Source organism: Polyodon spathula, chromosome 2, assembly GCF_017654505.1.
Source record: "Polyodon spathula isolate WHYD16114869_AA chromosome 2, ASM1765450v1, whole genome shotgun sequence".
In the NCBI taxonomy this organism is placed as follows: domain Eukaryota; kingdom Metazoa; phylum Chordata; class Actinopteri; order Acipenseriformes; family Polyodontidae; genus Polyodon; species Polyodon spathula.
In genome coordinates this window covers 25998467-26020869 of record NC_054535.1, presented here as the reverse complement: position 1 = coordinate 26020869, position 22403 = coordinate 25998467, and the positions used below count along the sequence as shown (strand labels likewise).

General features: G+C 40.0%; 1 protein-coding gene across 1 annotated transcript in view; it reads left to right on the top strand.

The window, feature by feature from the left end:
• eif2ak3 (eukaryotic translation initiation factor 2-alpha kinase 3) overlaps positions 1-22403 on the top strand; it is a 64944-nt gene that overhangs the window by 35755 nt on the left and 6786 nt on the right. Inside the window, exons 3-13 of the mRNA XM_041218701.1 lie at positions 9084-9278; positions 9437-9567; positions 9894-10131; positions 10365-10530; positions 10774-10914; positions 13364-13486; positions 13893-14119; positions 14363-14481; positions 16845-16967; positions 18023-18172; positions 21015-21807. Of these exons, the coding sequence (XP_041074635.1) occupies positions 9084-9278; positions 9437-9567; positions 9894-10131; positions 10365-10530; positions 10774-10914; positions 13364-13486; positions 13893-14119; positions 14363-14481; positions 16845-16967; positions 18023-18172; positions 21015-21807 (2406 nt within the window). The remainder of the gene's footprint in view (positions 1-9083; positions 9279-9436; positions 9568-9893; positions 10132-10364; positions 10531-10773; positions 10915-13363; positions 13487-13892; positions 14120-14362; positions 14482-16844; positions 16968-18022; positions 18173-21014; positions 21808-22403) is intronic.

Below are 22403 nucleotides of genomic sequence, written 5' to 3'. Positions count from 1 at the left end.
CAAAATCCTTATGGAGATCTGGCTCCTAGCTTTTAAAATTTGGTTGCCTAAAAAAAAAAAAGAAAAACGAAAACCTTCAAGTGCCAGGTAAAATACTATACTATAGAGTGACGTCACTGTTTTATTTTTACACTTGTCATTAAAACCAAATGGATGCTGACATTGAGCAGCTTGATTTCAGTAGTTCATTATACAACAGCAGTTCATAAATAAACTTTATGAACACAATGAGGTATGAACGAACAGCATGATTAGCATCAACACGTTGGCTACCAGATGTCAAATTATATTACTTTCGCTGATAAATTAAGACATAGTAATAAATACAGTGTTAGGGTCTACTGAAATCTACAGAACGAACACGCACTGAAATCACATGTGTTTAAAAATAAATAAATAATGATAAAAATAGTGCTTAATATTTTTTGGGGGGGGACAATCCGTGAAACTAATAATATGACTAATTTATTTTGTGTATGACCTGCTCACTCCCACAGTCGCCAATGGCGAAATGCAAATTAATATTTGATCGAGACCAATTTCAGTCGCCCCTGGTGACCCACAGTTTGTACTTTTTGAAGTACATGTTAAGGAGACCTGTTTAATTGAAGGGCATCCACGGCAGTTGCCGCATGGCCGGCGTTAGTTTTGAGCCCTGTAATTCTGATAATTTTAAGAATACATTATGATGCTAGTACTGGACCAATGTGTTCTTACCTCCTGTTTTTTTTATTTTTGTATTCTAGTTCTGAAAACGTAGAAAGTTTTGTTGCTCCAGGTTACGTACTGTATGCTGAAACAATTTGCCAGGTGGGGTCTATCTATTGGTTTGGCATGGGGAATCCTTCATGTCTTGGGTGTGCAGTCATGGGGTGCTGGTTTACTGCATATCTTGAGTAACCAGTCAGACAATAACATATTTAGCTTGAAGTGGTCTGGCTGGGTTGTCACAGTTAATTCTGTTTGACAAGTGCATCGGTGTGTACTCTGTTGCACGGCCCTGGTGCAGCCTCCGTCTCTGTTCGCTCAGGTGTGAGTCAGTTTGTCCCGGGACACCGGGTGGTGCTGCAGCACTGCCGCTATTTGGCTTCTCACACTCAAACTCATAAATACATGCATGTGCAGCGAGTTCTGTTTACATGGGATTTCAAGCATGCAAGGAGACCCGTTTAATGGTGGTGAGAGGTTCTGTTTCTTCAAATTCATATTCAGTAAGTTAGTAAGTTTATAAGTGTATAAAATAGGTACAACATTCACAATCATCATTCTGACACTCGCTGTCTGCACAGAATTTTTAAATAGTAGGCATTTGGGATGGGAATTTTAAACATTTGAATTTATAAACTCTAAAGAAGTGATAAAACGTTAAATAACATGCTAGACTTATAACCGGTCACGTGACACATGTCACCAAACGCATATGTTTTTTATGCATTATTTTAGTATTTCCTCATCAGTAGTCTGTCAGGTATCAGCCTGCTCTGTCTAGGTGCCTCGGTACCAGCCGGCAGATGTATGAAAATCAAGGGGTTTTGGTAATTAGTCTCAAATTAGCTTTTCTAATTGGTGAGCTGAAACCTAATAAAACAAGCTTTTCTTAGACATTATGAAAATCAAGGGGTTTGGTAATTGACCTAAGTAGCTTTTCTAATTGGTGCAACTGAAAGATTGATGCTGGGGTGGGTTTTATTCTCTGTCAATCTGGCGCTTCATTGGTGCACTGTGTGTGTTTATGCCGGTCGTAGGCATGGTATGGTATCAATTCCACGGTGCGGTAATAACGTTAATGACAAGTGTGTTTTTCTGAGTTTGTTCTATATTTAAAGTGGCATCTTTAAACAAATGAATCCATGTTTGGATGTATTTTGAGGAAGCAGACGAGAAAAACCGTGGTATGTAAATAATTATGCCAAACAAAATTGCCTTACCGCCAAAACACAAGTTCAGTGCTTCACAGTTTGAAATGAAAACATTCAGAATTATTGTGGATGGAGCTACTGATGGCAATAAAAAGCAAACATCCATAACAACGTTTGCTATAGATTTGGCCAAACAGGGCGTGATCATGTTATCCCCTATGAGGACAGTGCATGTGAATTGTGAATGCAGCTGTAGTGAATTAGGTATACAGTTTATTTAAATATAAATTAGTCTCTAGTCACCCAATCAGGGACATCAAAATGTAAGAAATGAGACGTACCATATTTAAGTTCTGGATCATGTAGAAATTGGATTCCCTTGACAATAACCGACAATCGCACAACGTGCCAGAAATATAAAACAATAGTTTAACAATAAAGAGGTGTACACAACTTTTCTAATATTACAGAAAGGAAAGGCTATTTGGTTACAGATATGCATGAATAGTATACAGATCATTGATTTCATAGTCAAACGATTACGACCGTAGCATCATTAACATACATGGTTAATATACTAATATTAATTGTCTGATCACACAAAGTGTCTACTTTGCATTAGTATTTTCAATGCCAATTTCTCGTTGTAATTTATATCAATATGCACAAGAATTAATTCAACTTCCCATTCAGAACGGAATCCAACATTCCTGTTCCAGTTCCTAGCAAATTAGTTTTACATTTAGTTTAGACATAATGTATCAAACTAATAATGTTATCAACCTCAACTGATTTATTCAAATTAACTCGGAAATGGGGCAGTGATCAAATTCTCTCCATTTTATGATGCAACTCCTTTTGAGTTGCACATTTCAACAAACAATATATATTTCTTACACACTCGAAAAAGGAAGTTATATTTTATTCCTAGATCAGTTTATCCACTAACTGGATAGCATTTGCTGCAGTTAATTTCTCGATTCATAAAATATTAAATATGCTGAATACCGATACTAGTGAATCTGCTTTGTTGATGAACACTGCAGCACTCTCTGGATCTAAAGTTCTAATGAAAGAAGACAATTTGATTGAAGTATGCTTTTGTCGGATCACAATAAACAAATAGTTATTTTCAAATGGAGATCAGCTTGTTGATTTCCAAGTCTTGCAGCATTATCTTTGTCGGCAGTTTTCCAGCTGGAAATAGTTCCATTGGTCAGACGTAACTCAATTCAGATAATGCCTTGCAATTGGAAAGTTGTGTAGTTCATAGTGTTCTCATTGCAGTTCTTCTGTATAGCTAGTACATGACTGTAGGCCCAGCTTCTGGCTATGCTACCATCTGTTTTGTGGAGCGACGTGGAAACCAAGACCTGCTTTCAGGTCAAGGCAGTGTCCTGTTTACTGTTTCAGTCTGTCATAGAGCAAAGAGCTAGGGCTCTTTTCAAAGCTGATTTTAGCCATTCTTCAGAACATTGCTTCTTTCTTGCCTTCTGTGAATTTGAGCAATTATGCTCCCATGAGTCAAACTTTCTTCCTCTTGCCTGGAGCCCTGTTCCTTGTGTTGGATACATGGCGTATGGGAAGCACATCCTTTGAAAGTTGCACGGCTGCTTTTGTGATTCTGTGATTTGGTCAATTTGTTTTTTGGGCGGTGCCACAGTGTTTCCCATTGGTTGTTCTCGTTCCTAGTTGGTCCGCTGTTTGCCCCCTGTGGGCTGGATTTATGAGATGGACTGTTTTTTGTCCGAGGTGTCAAAGCACCCAAAACTGTCTGGCTTGCCTTGTGCAAGATACTGCTGGTGCCAAATGATTCATTCAGCGATGGGGGAAGATCAAACACTTGTCCAGCAGTTACAATGGCTTGTGAAAGTATTGACCCCCCTTTGGCATTTTTCCTATTTTGATGCCTTACAACCTGGAATTAAAATTGATTTTTTGGGGGTTTGTATCATTTGATTTACACAACATGCCTACCACTTTGAAGATGCAAAATATTTTTTATTGTGAAACAAACAAGAAATAAGACAAAAAAACTGAAAACTTGAGTGTGCATAAGTATTCACCCCCCCCCAAAGTCAATACTTTGTAGAGCCACCTTTTGCAGCAATTACAGCTGCAAGTCTGTTGGGGAATGGATCTATAAGCTTGGCACATCTAGCCACTGGGATTTTTGCCCATTCTTCAAGGCAAATCTGCTCCAGCTCCTTCAAGTAGTATGGGTTCCGCTGGTGTACAGCAATCTTTAAGTCATACGATTCTCAATTGGATTGAGGTCTGGGCTTTGACTAGGCCATTCCAAGACATTTTAAATGTTTCCCCTTAAACCACTCGAGTGTTGGTTTCGCGGTATGCTTAGGGTCATTGTCCTGTTGGAAGGTGAACCTCCGTCCCAGTCTCAAATCTCTGGAAGACTGAAAAAGGTTTCCCTAAAGAATTTCCCTGTATTTAGGGCCATCCATCATTCCTTCAATTCTGACCAGTTTCCCAGTCCCTGCTGATGAAAAACATCCCCCACAGCATGATGCTGCCACCACCATGCTTCACTGTGGGGATGGTGTTCTCGGGGTGATGACAGGTGTTGGGTTTGCGCCAGACATAGCGTTTTCCTTGATGGCCAAAAAGCTCAATTTTAGTCTCATCTGACCAGAGTACCTTCTTCCATATGTTTGGGGAGTCTCCCACATGCCTTTTGGCAAACGCCAAACGTGTTTGCTTATTTTTTTCTTTAAGCAATGGCTTTTTTCTGGCCACTCTTCCGTAAAGCCCAGCTCTGGAGTGTACGGCTTAAAGTGGTCCTATGGACAGATACTGCAATCTCCGCTGTGGAGCTTTGCAGCTCCTTCAGGGTTATCTTTGCTCTCTTTGTTGCCTCTCTGATTAATGCCCTCCTTGCCTGGTCTGTGAGTTTTGGTGGGCGGCCCTCTCTTGCCAGTTTGCTGTGGTGCCATATTCTTTCCATTTTTTAATAATGGCTTTAATGGTGCTCCGTGGGATGTTCAAAGTTTCTGATATTTTTTTTATAACCCAACCCTGATCTGTACTTCTCCACAACTTTGTCCCTGACCTGTTTGGAGAGCTCCTTGGGCTTCATGGTGCCGCTTGCTTGGTGGTGCCCCTTGCTTAGTGGTGTTGCAGGCTCTGGGGCCTTTCAGAACAGGTGTATATATACTGAGGTCAAGTGACAGATCATGTGACACTTAGATTGCACACAGGTGGACTTTATTAAACTAATTATTTGACTTCTGAAGGTAATTGGTTGCACCAGATCTTATTTAGAGGCTTAATAGTAAAGGGGGTGAATACATATGCATGCACCACTTTCCGTTATTTATTTTTTAGAATTTTTTAAACTAGTTAATTTTTTCATTTTACTTCACCAATTTGGACTATTTTGTGTTTGTCCATTACATGAAATCCAAATAAAAATCTATTTTAATTCCAGGTTGTAAGGCAACAAAATAGGAAAAATGCCAAGGGTGGTCAATACTTTCGCAAGCCACTGTAGTTTGACTCTTTTAAAAAGTATTCTTTGTCAATGGGGAAGTTTGTGACCAGAAACCAAGTAGATACAGAGAATGGCTTAGGACCCCCCCCCCCCCCCCCATATTTTAAATTCTGTTAATTTCGTACACAAAATGACGCTACACAGTTTTGATATCGATGTAAGATTATCCCAGTACTGTGCCGACCCATAGAAAAATAATAGTGAGGCTGGACAAACGTAAAGAAAATCATGCTGCAGCTGTTCATACAAAACTTTCAAAGAGAGCAAAATCTGCAATTACCACAGACTCGTGGACCCAATTCCCCAATCTTCCCATAGGTGGAAGGCTTTTTTTCACTTTTAAATTGTTCTGTAAGCTTTGAACCAACCGGTCATTTATATTTTAGTGCAATTTTTATTTGTATGTTGGAACTACTGCACTAAAGTAAAGGACCTCTGAGACACACTTCAAACAGGTAGGCCAGGCATCTCTTTACAATTTAATGTAAAGTTGTGTGGATACGTGAATTTGAATACTTTATGTTGTTTAATAATACTTTACTATATACAGTTAATTGCACTAGAAGGCAAACATTATGTTAATTACTTAATATATTGCTTGATTGTGTGTTAGTTTGGCATTTAAAATATGACTTGTGGTAATGTTTGGGAGGTTTATGTACACTAGTACAGTATGTTGAGGAGAGTGGTGTTTGATTCGAGTACTCGGAAATTGTAATGATCAAGTACTTGTCTCGAGCAACAGTAGATCTCAAAAATCCCACAGCTACCAGACCGCATACTTTTAAATCACTCAGGCAGACTTTTTAATATCAGTCACAATGCTCTTTAAAAATTCCAAAATATTGTGCTATTTTATCTCTGGTAATTTACCTTTTCCAGAAATGAAATATTTCATAAGAACATAAGAAAGTTTACAAACGAGAGGAAGCCATTTGGCCCATCTTGCTTGTTTGGTTGTTAGTAGCTTATTGATCCCAGAATCTCATCAAGCAGCTTCATGAAGGATACCAGGGTGTCGGCTTCAACAACGTTACTGGGGAGTTGATTCCAGACCCTCACAATTCTCTGTGTAAAAAAGTGCCTCCTATTTTCTGTTTTAAATGCCCCTTTGTCTAATCTCCATTTGTGACCCCTGGTCCTTGTTTCTTTTTTCAGGTTGAAAAAGTCCCTTGGGTCGTCATTGTCAATACCTTTTAGAATTTTGAATGCTTGAATTAGGTCGCCACATAGTCTTCTTTGTTCAAGACTGAACAGATTCAATTATTTTAGCCTTTCTGCATATGACATGCCTTTTAAACCCGGAATAATTCTGGTCGCTCTTCTTTGCACTGTTTCTAGAGCAGCAATATCTTTTTTATAGCGAGGTGACCAGAACTGAACACAGTACTCAAGATGAGGTCTTACTAGTGCATTGTACAGTTTTAACATTACTTCCCTTGATTTAAATTCAACACTTTTCACAATGTATCCGAGCATCTTGTTAGCCTTTTTTATAGCTTCCCCACATTGTCTAGATGAAGACATTTCTGAGTCAATAAAAACTCCTAGGTCTTTTTTCATAGACTCCTTCTCCAATTTCAGTATCTCCCATATGATATTTATAATGTACATTTTTATTTCCTGCGTGCAGTACCTTACACTTACACATGTGTCTGCCCAGTTTTGAATCTTGTCTAGATAATTTGGAATGACCTTTGCTGCTGCAACAGTGTTTGCCACTCCTCCTACTTTTGTGTCGTCTGCAAATTTAACAAGTTTGCTTACTATACCAGAATCTAAATCATTAATGTAGATTAGGAATAGCAGAGGACCTAATACTGATCCCTGTGGTACACCACTGGTTACCACACTCCATTCTGAGGTTTTTCCTCTAATCAGTACTTTCTGTTTTCTACATGTTAAGCACTCCCTAATCCATGTACATGCGTTTCCTTGAATCCCAGCTGCATTCAGTTTGAGAATTAATCTTTTGTGCGGGACTTTGTCGAAAGCTTTCTGGAAATCTAAATAAACCATATCATATGCTTTGCAATTATCCATTATCGATGTTGCATCCTCAGAAAAATCAAGCAAGTTAGTTAGACACGATCTCCCTTTCCTAAAACCATGTTGACTGTGTCAAGAGACTGCTGCATGATCTTGGTTAGCGGTTTGTAAATAACTTCTTTCATTTCTTTGAGTACTATTGGGAGGATCTCATCTGGCCCAGGGGATTTGTTTATTTTAAGAGCTCCTAGTTCCTTTAACACTTCTGCCTTGGTTATGCTAAAGTTATTTAAAACTGGATAGGAACTGGATGACATGTGGGGCATGTTGTCTGTATCTTCCTTTGTAAAAACTTGTGAAAAGTAATCATTTAATATATTTGCTATTTTTTTTTTCTTCATCTACAATTTTGCCATTTGTATCTCTTAGACATTTAACCTCCTCTTTGAATGTTCTCTTGCTGTTGTACTATTGGAAAAACATTTTGGAATTGGTTTTAGCCCCCTTAGCAATGTTCATTTCTATTTCTCTCTTGGCCTTTCTAACTTCCTTTTTGACTTGCGTTTGCAGTTCCGTGTACTCTTTCTGTGTACTTTCTTTTTGGTCCTTTTTTAATACTCTGTAAAGTGTTTTTTTCTCTGAATATTTAAGAATTTTTAATTGATCTATTAAACCATTTTGGCCATTTTAGTTTTACATTTAGATGTGTCTACTTTAGGGATGTAATTGTTTTGCGCCTCTAGTACTACATTTTTGAAGAACAACCATACTTTTTCTGTGGGTGTTTTCTCTATTTTACTCCAGTCTGTACTGTTACTGTTTCATACCTTCATAGTTTGCTTTTCTAAAATTGTAAACCTTAGCTTTAGTCTTTACTTTTGGGATTTTAAAAAACACTTCAAATGAGACCATGTTGTGGTTTGAGTTTGCCAGTGGTTCTCTGACCTCTGTTTTAGTTATTCTGTCTTCGTTATTTGAAAAGACTAAATCAAGGCATGCCTCCCCTCTAGTCGGTGCCCTGACAACTTTTTTCAATTGTAATCATAATTCGCTTTTGCTTTCCTGTAGCCATTTTGCAATAGCGCTGTACAGTGGGTGATATTTGTTTCATTTTTTTATGTTGTGTTTTTTTTTTTTTTTAAAACCATATAATTTTGGGCAGTTAGTTACTTAAAAAAAGAAAACTACAAAAAAAAACATGATTTTTTTGGTGTTAAATTAACCTTTTAAGAAATACACTATTCTAAAAACATTATACTATCCAAAAATGTGTTCAATATGTACACAGTATATAGTTATCTTCACTAGCAACTTTAATTACAACCATAAATATAAACATTTCAGCATATACTTTGATGTGTATATATTGTGTGATGTGTTTTTGTGGTGTTAAAACATTATTTGCTTTAGGGTTTATTTGCTTAGAAAATACTAACCAGGGCTGTCAGTATTGAGCATGTAATATAATGTGTGTGTGTATGGGTGGATATGCTTTTAAATGCTGACAATGCAAAGTATTTAAACATTCATAAAAATTTACCAAAAACACATCCCTAGTAGGAATCCCGTGTACTCATTCATTCTAATGACACATACACTACCACTTGTTTCAAGTCTATGTTTTACTCTATGTTTGGAGTTTGGTGCTTTTCTGCTTAAATAAATGCTTTGAGATTTTGCTGAATAATAAAAGGCAATATAAAATCTAAGCACCCACATCCCTGCAGGTCTTTGGGAACAAGATGATCATCCCCTCGTTAGACGGGGCACTGTTTCAGTGGGATCGTGACCGGGAGAGCATGGAGGCGGTGCCCTTCACTGTGGAGTCCCTGCTGGAGTCTTCCTACAGGCTGAGAGAAGACACTGTGCTGGTTGGAGGGAAATCTCTCACAACTTATGGACTCGGAGCCTACAGCGGCAAGGTAAGGGCTAGGTATTAGCAAGGGCTTTCATGTCCAATTATTGCAAACGTTATCTTAATGTTGCTCAACCTTTTTAGGATTATTTTCATTACTTTCAACTACCAAAGAGGCTCATCTGTCGGTGTTTCCATCTTGGATTTTTCTACCCCCCCCTCCAGCTTCGATATATCTGCTCTGCGGTAGGATGCAGCCGCTGGGACGAAAAGGAGCCAGAGCCCGAGGACGTACTGCTTCTTCAGCGAACACAGAAAACTGTCCGTGCAGTGGGACCTCGCAGCGGCAATGAGAAGTGAGCAAAACACGTGGGGAAGAGTGACCCTAATACATATTTAGTGGAGGACACAGATTAAAATTCCTCTTTTGACTGACTAGAAGGCCACTAACACCTATATTTGGCCTGCATGTTTTTTGATAATGGTTAAGTTTGGGAAAAATTCTAAACATTGAACACTTGATTAACGCTAAATGTTTGAACCCATAACACTAGATTGATGACTTTAGTTCATAGCATGTATGATAAAAAGCCTAGTTCAGAAGCATAGCTGTTTATAATGAAAGCACAGTTCAGCGGCAGCAGAGCCGTTTTATAATGAAAGCCTGTATGTCCTCATCAAGGTGGAACTTTAGCGTGGGGCACTTTGAGCTGAAGTTCGTCCCTGAGGTGCAGCCCGGAGTGAACTTCCTGGAGGGAGACTTGAAGGGTAGTGGTGCGAAGAGGGACGACCCCAAGGTGATCCGGGAGGAGGAAGACACAACAGCTGAGACCAAGGACACCGTCATCAAGGTCTCTGTGGCTGATTGGAAGGTCATGGCTTTCACAAAGCGTGGGGGGCACCTGGAGTGGGAGCACCAGGTAAGCGCTGGCTGTAACACAGTTAACAATATGTTGTTAATGGGGTGGCAATAGAGGTATTTATTGCACAGCAACTCCAACCTTTTTTTTGATTGCTTATTGCTATAATACAATTCTGCGTATAGAGCAGTTGGCTAATATATTATACAGAACAGTTTCTGTTCGTATTGAACTTCTTGCCCCTCAGCTGGCCCCAGCCTAGGTAGGATCTAACTCTTCTATGACTTTCCTAGTTCTGCACACCCATTGCCTCTGCCTGGCTGGTGACGGATGGGAAGGTGATCCCCATAAGTCTTTTTGACGATACCAGCTACACCACACGATCCGACGAGATCCTAGAGGATGAGGAGGACATTGTGGAGGCTGCCAGGGGGGCCACAGAGTCCAGCGTCTACCTGGGTAAGGAGAAGTGTGGGACAGGGGACAATTTTTCAGTTCCTCCTTTTAGCTTTCCACGTGGGTAATGAAAAGAGTAGGATATGGTTTGTAAAAGCAATCTACAGTCTGTATAATAGTATTATTCAACAGCCTGTTTGTTTAATATGTCATCTGTGTTATTTTATTATAACATCCTCAGAAGACCAAGTTGAAATTACAACATTTAGAAAAAAAATAAATAATTATTTTCCTCCCTACATCCAGGGATGTTCCGAGGGCAGCTTTACTTGCAGTCATCTGTCCGCATTTCGGAAAAATTCCCTTCAAAGTCTAACGCCCTGGATAGTATAAGCACAGAGAACGGCATCATCTCGCTTCCCACAGTGAAGTGGAAGCCATTGATACGTAAGTTTTTGGGCCCCAAAGAATACAGTTATTTATTTATTGCATTGGTGTAGTGCTTTTTATAGCTTTGTCGCAAAGCTCTGTACAGTACATAGCAGAAAAATAGAACAAACTACAATACATTTGTATAGCATGTCACACATACAACTGCCACATATAACTCTGTTTTATCTGAATTCAACGTTAGACAATTCTGTGACATCCAATGCTTGATGTCTGCAATACATTTAGCTAATATCACCCAGGCAGAAGAATTTCCTGGCTTTAGGGACAAATCTAGCTGGGTGTCATCTGCATAGAAATGGAAGTTGACTCTGTGACTGCGGAATGTCTAACGGTAACATGTATAATGAAAACAGCAAGAGACTGGAATGGAGCCCTGTGGAACACCACAGACAGCTTCCAATAATGCCAATTTACCTCCCCAATAGAGAGAAGAACTGAAACCTATCAGAAAAATAAGATTTGAACCAGCATAGAACAAGGCCAGACAGACCTACTGTGCTTTCAAGATGATTTCAGTAGGATGGGAGTGGTCTACAGTATCAAAGGCAGCATTTAGATCAAGAAGAATTAATACTAGTGGAAAGCCCGAGTCAGAGTTGTGAACAATCTGCTGATAAGCTCTTACAAGGGCCGTTTCGGTGCTATATGCAGCACGAAAACCAGACTGAAACTTTGAATATACCATTAAGAGTTAGAAATGTTTGTAATTGAATTGCAACAACTCTCTCTAGAACATTATCTAAAAATGGTAGGTTGGAGATTGGCCTATAGTTATTGAGGATTTTATGGTCCAAATTGTGTTTCTTAAGCATAGGCTTTACTATAGCTACCTGAACCCTTAGCGGTCCATTTATTCAGCGCTTGTCAGGTGCATCAGGTCCAATTTTATTTTCACACGCGCTGTTAATTTTGCATGTGCTGTTTAAATTAAAACGGGTTTAAAAGGCACTGTATATTAAAAAGATACTCGGTACTGCATCTCCAGCCAAGCCCCTCCCCTTTTTCACTGTATTTTTCACATACTTTGTCATACCAAGTCATTGTTTTATTACTGTAACATCTCAAAAAGCTCTGCAAATGTCTGATATTCATTGTGTCAGTGTTATCTCTGTGGTGCAGGGGCTATGCAAATTGCTCAGATCCATCCTTTTTTATTTTATTTATTTATTTTTTTTCTGGCTCCTATCGGTATCACTCAACCATTGAAAGGTTTTCTCTGCTTTTTCTGGAGGAAAAAAAAAAAGACTGGAGACCTGTGCTTGACATCTTTTTTGATGTCTGACAGAGTCATCAGACAGGGTCCGACATCGGGCTGGAAAGGGAAAATTGTAAGGTCGGACCTGATCCGACATAACCTTTTTCGGTCCTAAGTGCTGAGGGAACTATACCGGAGGAAAGTGAACCATTTATACTTTTTAAAATGTGGGTATTAATAACAGCAAGAACATCTTTTAATAGGTTTGTAGGGATAGGATCAACAGAGCATGTAGTAGCTCTCCAGATGTTGAACTAGCTCTGTCAGTTCCTGTAAAGTAATCAAAGAAAAAGCCCCCATAGTAGCCGTAATAGGTGTAGTTGGTTAAATTGTGATAGAAAGTGTCTGTGGAATCCATGCGATGTAATGAACACATGCAATTTAGATTCCCGCCATCTCTCTTCTGTTTTACGACCCTCATGTTTCATCTTAAAAGTTGTATCATTGAGCCACGGTGAACCTTTTTAAAGACACTCAAAGTTTTAATTCGCCCTACAGTATCTATGATACCAGTTAAGGTGGTGGTGTAGGTATTAACCAGCTCATCTACTGATGAGCTCAATCCATCAGAAAGCTTAACATCAGTTGAAGAATTAATTACCCAGGATTAAATGTACAGTCCACAGTCTTTGTAGATACTTGCAGAGTCACCTCAAAAAGAATGGCAAGATTATCAGAAATAATAAGATCCAGGGTTATGACGTTCTTAACAACTAAACCACTAGAAATTACTAGATCTAAAGTATGGCCATGATTATGCATAGGACCTTTGACATGCAGGATATAATCTAAGGAATCCAGTATCCTTACAGATTCCAAGGAGTTGGAATCAGAATCAGTGTCAACATGAAGGTTACAATCACCCAATAAAAGAATACTGTCATACTTGACTCACTATAGATAGCAGATCCCCAAATTCAGTCAGAAATAGTTTGACTTAGGTGGTCGATAAATAATTACAATATGAATAGGTAATGTGATGTTTTAATGTCAAGATTAAAACTACAAAAGATGAATAACCTTCAACAATTTCTTGTTTGATTCTAAGTTCACTACGGAAAACAGTAGCAAGTCTACCTCCCCGTCCTCTAGAGCAAGAATAGTTAGGTGGAGAAGCCTCAATGTCACAGGTTTGTTTATTTGTTTGTTTTACATTACACTTGTTAACAACTCTGTTATCTTTTGTAGACTCCCCGTCCAGGACACCTGTGTTGGTGGGCTCAGATGAGTTTGACAAGTGTCTGAATAATGACAAGTTCTCCCACGAGGAGTACAGCAACGGACCACTCTCTGTCCTGCAGTATCCCTATGGTTTGTATGGCAAATAATGCTGGTTGACCTGAAGCATGCTTTAACACTGCTTTTCAATGTGGACTTAGTGGCACAGGTAGTGAATAAAGTGCAGTGTGGCCAAAGAGTTCTGTAAATGCTGATCCCTAGAGGCAGTGGGTGAAGTTTAGGATAAGTAGAGTATTGTAAGTGCTTAGGGCTGAGGACTGTTGGTGGTTTGAGCAAAAAATTGGAGTAGTAGGTAGAACTGTTTTCTGGGATGTTCTGAGATTTAGTTGTTAGAGTTTAGAACTGCAAGCCACAATTTGCAGTTAGTAATGGTGCATGAAGAGAAATAGTAGTGGTGAAGGAACTAAATTTGTCAAAACAGGACTGAATCTGTCAGCTTTGTGGGGATGACGGTAATGTGATCTCTCTCGGCACACAGACAATGGGTACTACTTCCCATACAGTAGGCGTTACCGGGGGCGACGGGACACGCAGGTGAGCTTGCTGACGCACCAGGACCCTTCGCGGGGGGAGCTGCGCAGAAAGGACCCTGTGCTGCTCCTGCCCTGGTGGAAGGAGATCCTGGGAACCATTGTCTTCTGCATCGCTGCCACCACCTACATTGTGCGCAAGTTCTTCCACCCCTCAACCCTGCACATGAGCAGAGTGAGTATTGCTGTCGTACCTGTGTATGTGTTAAAGAAATCTGCACTTACTTCAAGTTGCTTTACTGTTGAGGTATCTTAGGGATGCACAATCATTGGATTGAAATCGGCTCAGATTATTACTAAACTACCATAATCTGCAGTCTGTGTCCCGTTGTTGTTATTCGTCCTTTTCAGTAAACACAATTTACACAATGTTTGTACGTGGTGTGTGTGTTTTTTTTTTTTTTTTTTTTTTTTAAAGCAACGAAAGGAGTCTGAAACCCAGTGCCAGACGGACAGTAAGTTTGAGGAGGAGGAGGACAATGAAGAGCCGAAAGACAGTAATGTGACTGAAGGGAGGAACAGCGAATACGTCTCCAGGTGAGCACTACAGGACTCTTTGGAAAGGCAGCGAGCTAATAAAATAAAGTAGTGTTGGTAGACATGCTGTCAGGAACCTTTATGTGGTTCTGAAACAGCAAGGCATGTTTTCAAGGTGTAAGGGCAGTTAAAATAGAAGGAATTTCATTCAAGTATAAGGGTTTGCTCATCCCATTTATAAAATACTCAGAGGCACTCGTACTCTGTCCTAGACATCTGCTCCAGAGAATGAGGTCATTCCTGGTTTCAATAGCACTGTGCCAAATACTGTGGCAGTATATCTGGATCATGGAGCATTTGGTAGCAATTCAGAACAAGTCAATGCTTATGAGCATTGTTGTTTGTGTAGGGGAATTCCAAGTAGTTTGTGTTTAGAATACAACCAAAGGCTTTCTTGGATGCCACTTTTTACAGCCTCAGTTATATATATATATATATATATATATATATATATAATATATATATATATATATATATATATATATATATATATATATATACATACATAATGATATGTATATATATATATATATATATATATATATATATATATATCATATAGTATATATATATAACCTATACTATATATATATATACTATATAATATTTATATATATCAAGCTATATATATACTATATACCCTTATATATATAAATATGAACAACTATGACTTTACACAATTACACTCAAATTTATTAAAATAAATAAATGAATAGGAGAAAAAACTATTGCTTTAAGTACTTCAGTATGTACACCAAGTAGGGCTGTGTTCGAAGGCTCGATCGCTAGCCAGGAATTCGAAGGTAGATTTAAACTTTCGAAGGTTCGTCAAGTTGCATTCAAGCTCTGTGGGTTATTTTGTTTTTTTTCCTGTTAACAGAAACTGTTCGACAATGTGTGAATACTATAAATCACACATTAAATGTCACTCACATGCAAAATTCGATCTTTTGATTTGTATAATGCATATTGCGCAAACAAAAGTTGATGCAATAAAATCCACTACTATTGTACCAAATCGTCATACATGCGGTAGCACCTTTATATAGCGCACATTATTATTCACATTATTATTATTATTAGTATTATTAGTATTATTATTATTAATAAAATGTGACTGTGACCGATAACCTGCTTGGAACGAAGACTGTTAAATAAAGCTTTGTTTTGTCCAAGTCAGCTGCAGTTGGTGCTGGTGCAATACAAGTTTACTGTATATATCACAAGCAGCATCAATTACGTGTAAATAAAACATGTATTATTCCATTTGTATGGATTACCTGTAAAATAATAGGATTTACAATCAAATATAAACAAGTAACTATGGTGATGTAACCAATAAATTATGCAAATTAGGGCCATTGAAGGTTCGAACCTTCCTTCAATAATGTGTTCCGAACCTTCGAAGGTCAAAATGTAAATTTTCGTTGCAGCCCTAATATAAAGTATTATGTATGCACAGTTTATGTATGCAAATTGTATCATATCTGTTCAAATTAGTGATTCATTAAACATTACTTGACACGGCATCACACTGCAAACCTTCAGTAACTTGCTGTTTCCAATTAATCCTCTGTGGTGTGCGCACACAACCTGTTCCAAGAATAAATAATGATGATTGTTGGTCTTTGGAACATTTATTTACTGCTAAACATGCTATAACAATGACAGAAGGTAAAAAAAAAACAAAGATATAAGATAACTGAAGCAAAGCTGGGCTCAAAATGATAGGGTATTTAGTTAGTTAATGTAGAGAATAGAGAAAGCTGTTTCCAGTGTATGTTCACAATTAAAGCATGTGCAGGCATTAAATAAATGTGTAGCATGTGCTTTGTGTGTGTGTATATTAAACGTATCCATTATATACAGTGGGTAAAAAGCCCTCAAGAGGTTTTTGTTTTTGTTTTTGGGGGGTGGGGGTGCAGAGCAGGGTTGCTTAGTATACCCGGTCAGCTTGCTTGGTGTTTGCCACCTGTATTTCCATTCCAGTTGTGCCAATCTTGTTGAGATTTTAATGTATATGCAGGGGCGGAGGCTGTTCTGTTTTCAAACTCATAGAAACCTAATAGCTGCCATCTGTATCCTCTGTAATCCTGCACCAGGAATGTCTTGCTATTGGGTGAATTATGATGCAGCATACTACATGCTTTGAATTTTAGAGCTTGGAATGTGCTTCATAAAAACTTAAACTGCGTCATCTCCATTTTAATATGCAGGATTTTTTTTTTTTTTTTTAAACAAAAGAATCAATGAAATAAGTAAAAGATTAATATTGAACTGTATTTCCAGGAGGGTGGGGGGTTATGTATATTAACACAATAGCAGCTTTTTTAATCAAAGTACTTTGTGGTTTGTTCTGCCAGGTACCTGACTGACTTCGAGCCTGTGCAGTGTCTGGGGAGAGGTGGCTTTGGCGTTGTCTTTGAGGCCAAGAACAAGGTGGATGACTGTAACTATGCCATTAAGAGGATACGTTTGCCTAACAGGTGATTCACTGGAGTGGGAGACAGATTGTGGGTCACGGTGGGTTTTAATTCACATATCTCTCTGCTTGTGCTGATATGAACTGGAGAAGATGGGTGGTGATGCAGTGCAAGGTTCTTCAGTACAGGTTTAGAGTTAAGTTACAGTTTTCATCACAGCATCTTGTGGACTGGCTGGCGTGATGCTAACCCAGGCACAGAGCACAATTATTTTTGTAGTTTTAATACTTCAGACCATTCCAACTTTTTAAAACATGCATGTCTGTCAGGTACGTTGTGACGACAGTTTTGGAAGGTCAGAAGTTTATTCATTTAAAAAATGTAATTGTTAACTTAAAGGATCATATTCCAGTTGGAAAATTATATTTCATACCAATAGTTTGTAAGTTTTTGTCCATGTTTTAGAGACTCTTATTTAGACTTTGTTTCAGTGATATTATTTATATATGTTGGCTAAGCTATTATTTTTGAGATGTGTACAATGATTTATATATTCACCATTTCCACAGACCATATTGTTTTTCTGAAAAAGTTCATTTGAGGGAAAGTAACATTCATACTAAACTCAAATAAAAAAAACTCAATGAGTTGGCAATTCTTTCGTGGCACTTTACTGGACACTATAGCATTAGCTACTGAAATATGTAGAAACTGGTTTTGAAACATGTTTCGTAAGTATTTTTTCTCAACCAAGAAAAACCTTACATTACATACTTCTGATTCTACCACTGACTCTCTCTTGTCCTGAACAAAAGGTTATGCAGCACATTTTAGATGGTAGGAAATGTTGACATCATATAATATATTAAGTAAATGGACCCAAAATTCTAATGAGGTAAAATTGCAAACTGTAAAAATGCAGGCTACTAAACTTCACTAGCCATCAGTGACATGCACTGTTAGAGATTTGGTACTAAATCACGTTTTTAATTGCAAGCTCTGGCTTCATTGATCTCACGCAAAATTCAAACTCTGTGCAAAACTTTGCAGGCAGCTCTGCATACTTGAGCATGTTTAGAGATGGTGTCTGCAGTAGTTAACCTCTTCTATCGCTACAGGGAGCTGGCCAGAGAGAAAGTGATGAGGGAAGTCAAAGCTTTGGCAAAGCTGGAGCATCCTGGGATCATTCGCTATTTCAATGCCTGGCAGGAAACCCCTCCAGAGGGGTGGCAGGAAGAGATGGATAAAAGGTGGCTGAATGAGTCAAGGTAAATCTTTATTGGGACAAAGCAGGATAAATAAAGTTTTACCGAGTCCCTTGGAAGCTGTTTCCAGAGCTGCATATTACACTGAAACAGCATGCAGTAAACCCCTGGTGTAAGTGGTACAGGAGAGGAGATGCTGATAGATGGGATGGGAAAATACAAGAGTCCAGTTATTGTTTTACTCGTCCAGTGAACATTATATGTAGTGTTTCGCGCTCATCCGGGAGAGTGAATTAAAGCACAAGCTCGAAAGGTGTAAAATCACAAATCAAAAAGGCGTTTTTTTGTCAAAACAACAGCTGTGCACATTCTTCCTCCATCCCTGAGGGCAGCCACTGTTTTGCTGTCCACTAACTCCAGTCAGTCTCCCAGCCGGTGTTTTCTTTGCAGTCGTCCTGATCACGGGAGAAAAACAGCGATATATTTATCTGGCTTTTCTCTATTTGTCTAACTTCTACAGCTATCACAGCGCCCTATATACCCCAGGCTCCCCCATCAATCCATTCTCGACCACTCATTAACAAATTGGTTAATCGCCTAACAGACTTGATAAGGAGAAAACTCAGAGAACCTGTGTTGCTGCCCTTATCAAGATGGCTGCCACAACTCGACTTTAGACCTATTGTCAGCTTCATCTTGATAAGGCTACAGATTGGTCTTGTTAGCTTAACTATCTGTTGGGAGGCCACACTTCACACCTTCACCCTGTCACCCCTGAATAAACAGGAGTTTCACCCACTAATTTAGTATCATTATTTTTTTTTTTTTGGTTTGATTCAGTTTGAAACCTCCTTATGTAATTGCTTTTATGATTTCTTTGAAATCATAACTATGGGACATGGTAAACCTAATATTCTCTTAAAGACCACTGACCAAATCCTTCATCCAGCCACCAAGCAATCCAGCTCCAATCCATCCTCCTCTCTTACCTGTCATAATTTCTCCTCTTTCTTTCGGAACAAAATGGACAACATCTATTCTACAATCGCCCACCACAAACCCAGTCTACTACTTGACCACCTCGATGCTCCTCCGGTTGCTCCTCCTGCCCTCTCCTCCTTCTCTCTTCTGTCCATTGCTGATGTTTCCGCCTTACTGTTGAAATCAACTACTGCCACGTGTTCCATGGACCCTTGGCTGACTAACCTTGTCAGTCTCAGTGCTTCTGATCTTGCTCCCTCCATTTTATGCAGACTCTCAGCCTGTCCCTGTACTCTGGCTTGATTCCTGCTGCCCTCAAGCTTGCGAGTCACGCAAGTACTCAGAAAACCCTCCCTTGACGAGGCTGACTCATCTAATTACTGCCCCATCTCCAGTCTCCCTTCTGTCTCAAAAACTCTCGAAAGGGCTGTAGCCAGTCAGCTGATGAAACGTCTCACGGACAACGATCTGCTTGAATCAATACAGTCTGGTTTCTGGCTGAATCACAGTGCTGAAACTGCTCTGCTCCGAATTGTGAATGATGTCATCAATGCTGCTGCTGGTGCGCCTTCTTGACAGCCTTCAGAAGTATGCTGAAATCTCTGGAACCTGTCTCTCCTGAATATTGCAAAGTGTCCCCCAAGGATCTGTTCTTGGGCCCCTTTTCTTCAATATCTACAGGCTTCCCTTGGGCCACCTCATCCTCCAACACAGCCTCATGTTTCACTCCTAAGCTAACGACACCAGGCTCTACTTAAAACTCTACCCTGGTAGCCCCTCTGCCGTGGTCCGGCACTCTGCCTGCATTCAAAAGCCTGGATGTCTGCTAATTTTCTTCAGCTGAACACTAACAAATCTGAACTCCTCCTAGTAGGATCTAAAACTCAACTTAAGAATCTCAACGTAGCTGCCCTGAACCTCGGAAACTGTCTGCTGCTGCCTTCCCCCACAGTACGAAGCCTTGGTGTACTTCTGGACATCAACCTCTCCTTTTGATGCCCACATCTCCTCCATGGTCCAGTCTTCCTTCTACCATCTTAGAAACATCTCCAAAGTCCGTCCCTACCTTTTCCCAGATGCAGAGATACTTTGTCCTGCGTTTGTCTCCTCTCGACTTGACTACTGCAACTCATTATATGGTGCTCTCCCGGCACACATCATAAACTGACTGCAGCTAGTTCAGAATGCTGCTGCTAGGATCATTACCAGATGTAAAAAACCGTGATCACATCGCCCCCCCCCCCCCCCCCCCCCCCCCCCCCCCCCCCCTTCTTGCTCAGCTGTACTGCACACCTGTAAAGTTCAGGATTATGTTCCAAACTCTCCTGCTCACCTACAATGCCTTTCATCACACAGGTCCCGAGTACCTCCTCAACCTGCTGACTCGCTATGTCCCTACCCGCAAGCTGAGGTCCTCTGACTCTGGCTTACTTGTTAACCCTAAGCAAAAGCGCACCACACTTAGACAACGCTCATTTAGCTTCATGGCTCTGACTCTCTGGAACTTTCTCCCAGCTTTGGTTCGTGATGTTAGGACCTGTAGCTCGCTTTAAATCAGCTCTCAAAACCCACCTGTTCTCTCTTGTTTTCCATGCTCCTTAAGCCTGATATCTGTTATCAGCTGCTGCTACTATTTCACGTATTGTTACTATCATGTATTCTGCACTTTCCAATGTATATCATGTATTATGCTTTTCTCTCTTTGAAGTATTATGGATTTTCTTGTATTTATTGCATCTTGTAAAGCACTTTGTGATGGTGTTCCACTATGAAAAGCACTATATAAAATAAAGATTGATTGGTTGAAATATCATTGATTTGATTCAGTACTGGTCCAGTTCCACTACCACTAGTCATTGTCCAGTGATCTTCTAAAAGACAAATGACCCTAACCCTTATTGTGCTTTGTCCCTCTTTTTTACAGCACCACTGATTGGCCACTAAGTTCCCCAGACCATTTGGAGCCATTGTCAGTAAAGGTGCCTGTCCTAAAGCCCCTTGCTCAGCAGTGCGAGAGCATGGCCCCGTCCCTGATTGGTGGGGGAGACTTCATCTGCGCCCCGGGTGTGGGTCGGCCAGTGTTCCTCCAGGGCCTGGACTCGACCACCACCACCACCACCACTACCACCACCACCGAAAACAAGGAAGCCAGCGAGGCCACTGCAGGCAGTCTCCTCCATGGGCAAGACAGCTTCCTGACAGAGAATGACAGTCAGTGGGAGCAGGATGACTCTGACTCCCCGCACTCCTTTGAGTTCTGCCCCCCTCGACTCGGCGACGAGAGGACCACATCGTCCTTCGATATAGTCTTCGAGGACTCGGGCTGTGACGACGCCTCCAAGTCCATGGAGCCGGACCGCACAGAGCCTGACAGCCACAGCACCCTGACGCAGTGTCCCAGCACGAGCTCTAGGACTCGGGAGCCCAGTGGCACCAGCAACAGCCACCCAGTCCCACTCTCTCACTCCCCTCCCAGACCCACCAGCCTCAACCTGGGCCAGGCCCCAGTCCTAGCTGAGCGCTCCAAGCCTCCATCCCCCAAGGTGTTCCTGTACATTCAGATGCAGCTGTGCCGCAAGGAGAACCTGAAGGACTGGATGAGCAAGAGGTGCTGCATGGAGCAGAGGGACCGCAGTGAGTGTCTGGGGATCTTCCTGCAGATCGCTGAGGCTGTGGAGTTCCTGCACAGCAAGGGACTCATGCACCGGGACTTGAAGGTGAGAGTGAACATCAATGAAACGTGTAGGGAATTGATACCTTTTTATATATATATAGTAATGGATGTAGCAGGACAGGGGGCCTGCAAGCCTAAGAATTTGTTTTATGGCAGGGACAGGGTTAAAAAGCCTCCCTGCCAAGCTAATTGTTTAATTGTGTTTAATTGTTTTTAATTGTTAATTATCACCTGCACCTTGATTTTTGTTTAATAGGTAAATAGCTTAGCTATCCTGTTTTTACTGTTAGGTTCCTGTCTGGGAGTCAGTGCTTGTTTAGAGCTAGGTTTTTGTTTTCTGTTTTGTTTATTTTGCTTTATTAAAAATCTTAGCGTGCAAGCGTTTTCAAAACCTCCATCTCTGTGTCTGGGTAGCTACTTTAAAAGTGTGGAACGAGCCCGAGCCACAAGGCTCATTTATTTATATATACAGTACCAGTCAAAGGTTTGAGTGCACCTGCTTGAAACCAGGTTTTTTGTGATTATCTGTGCTTTTAACTATATAAACTTGTCTATAAACACTTAATATTTCATTATATATGTGTACTTATATAAGCTGATAATCATGAGTGAATTGCATTCAAAAATTTAATTTTTAAA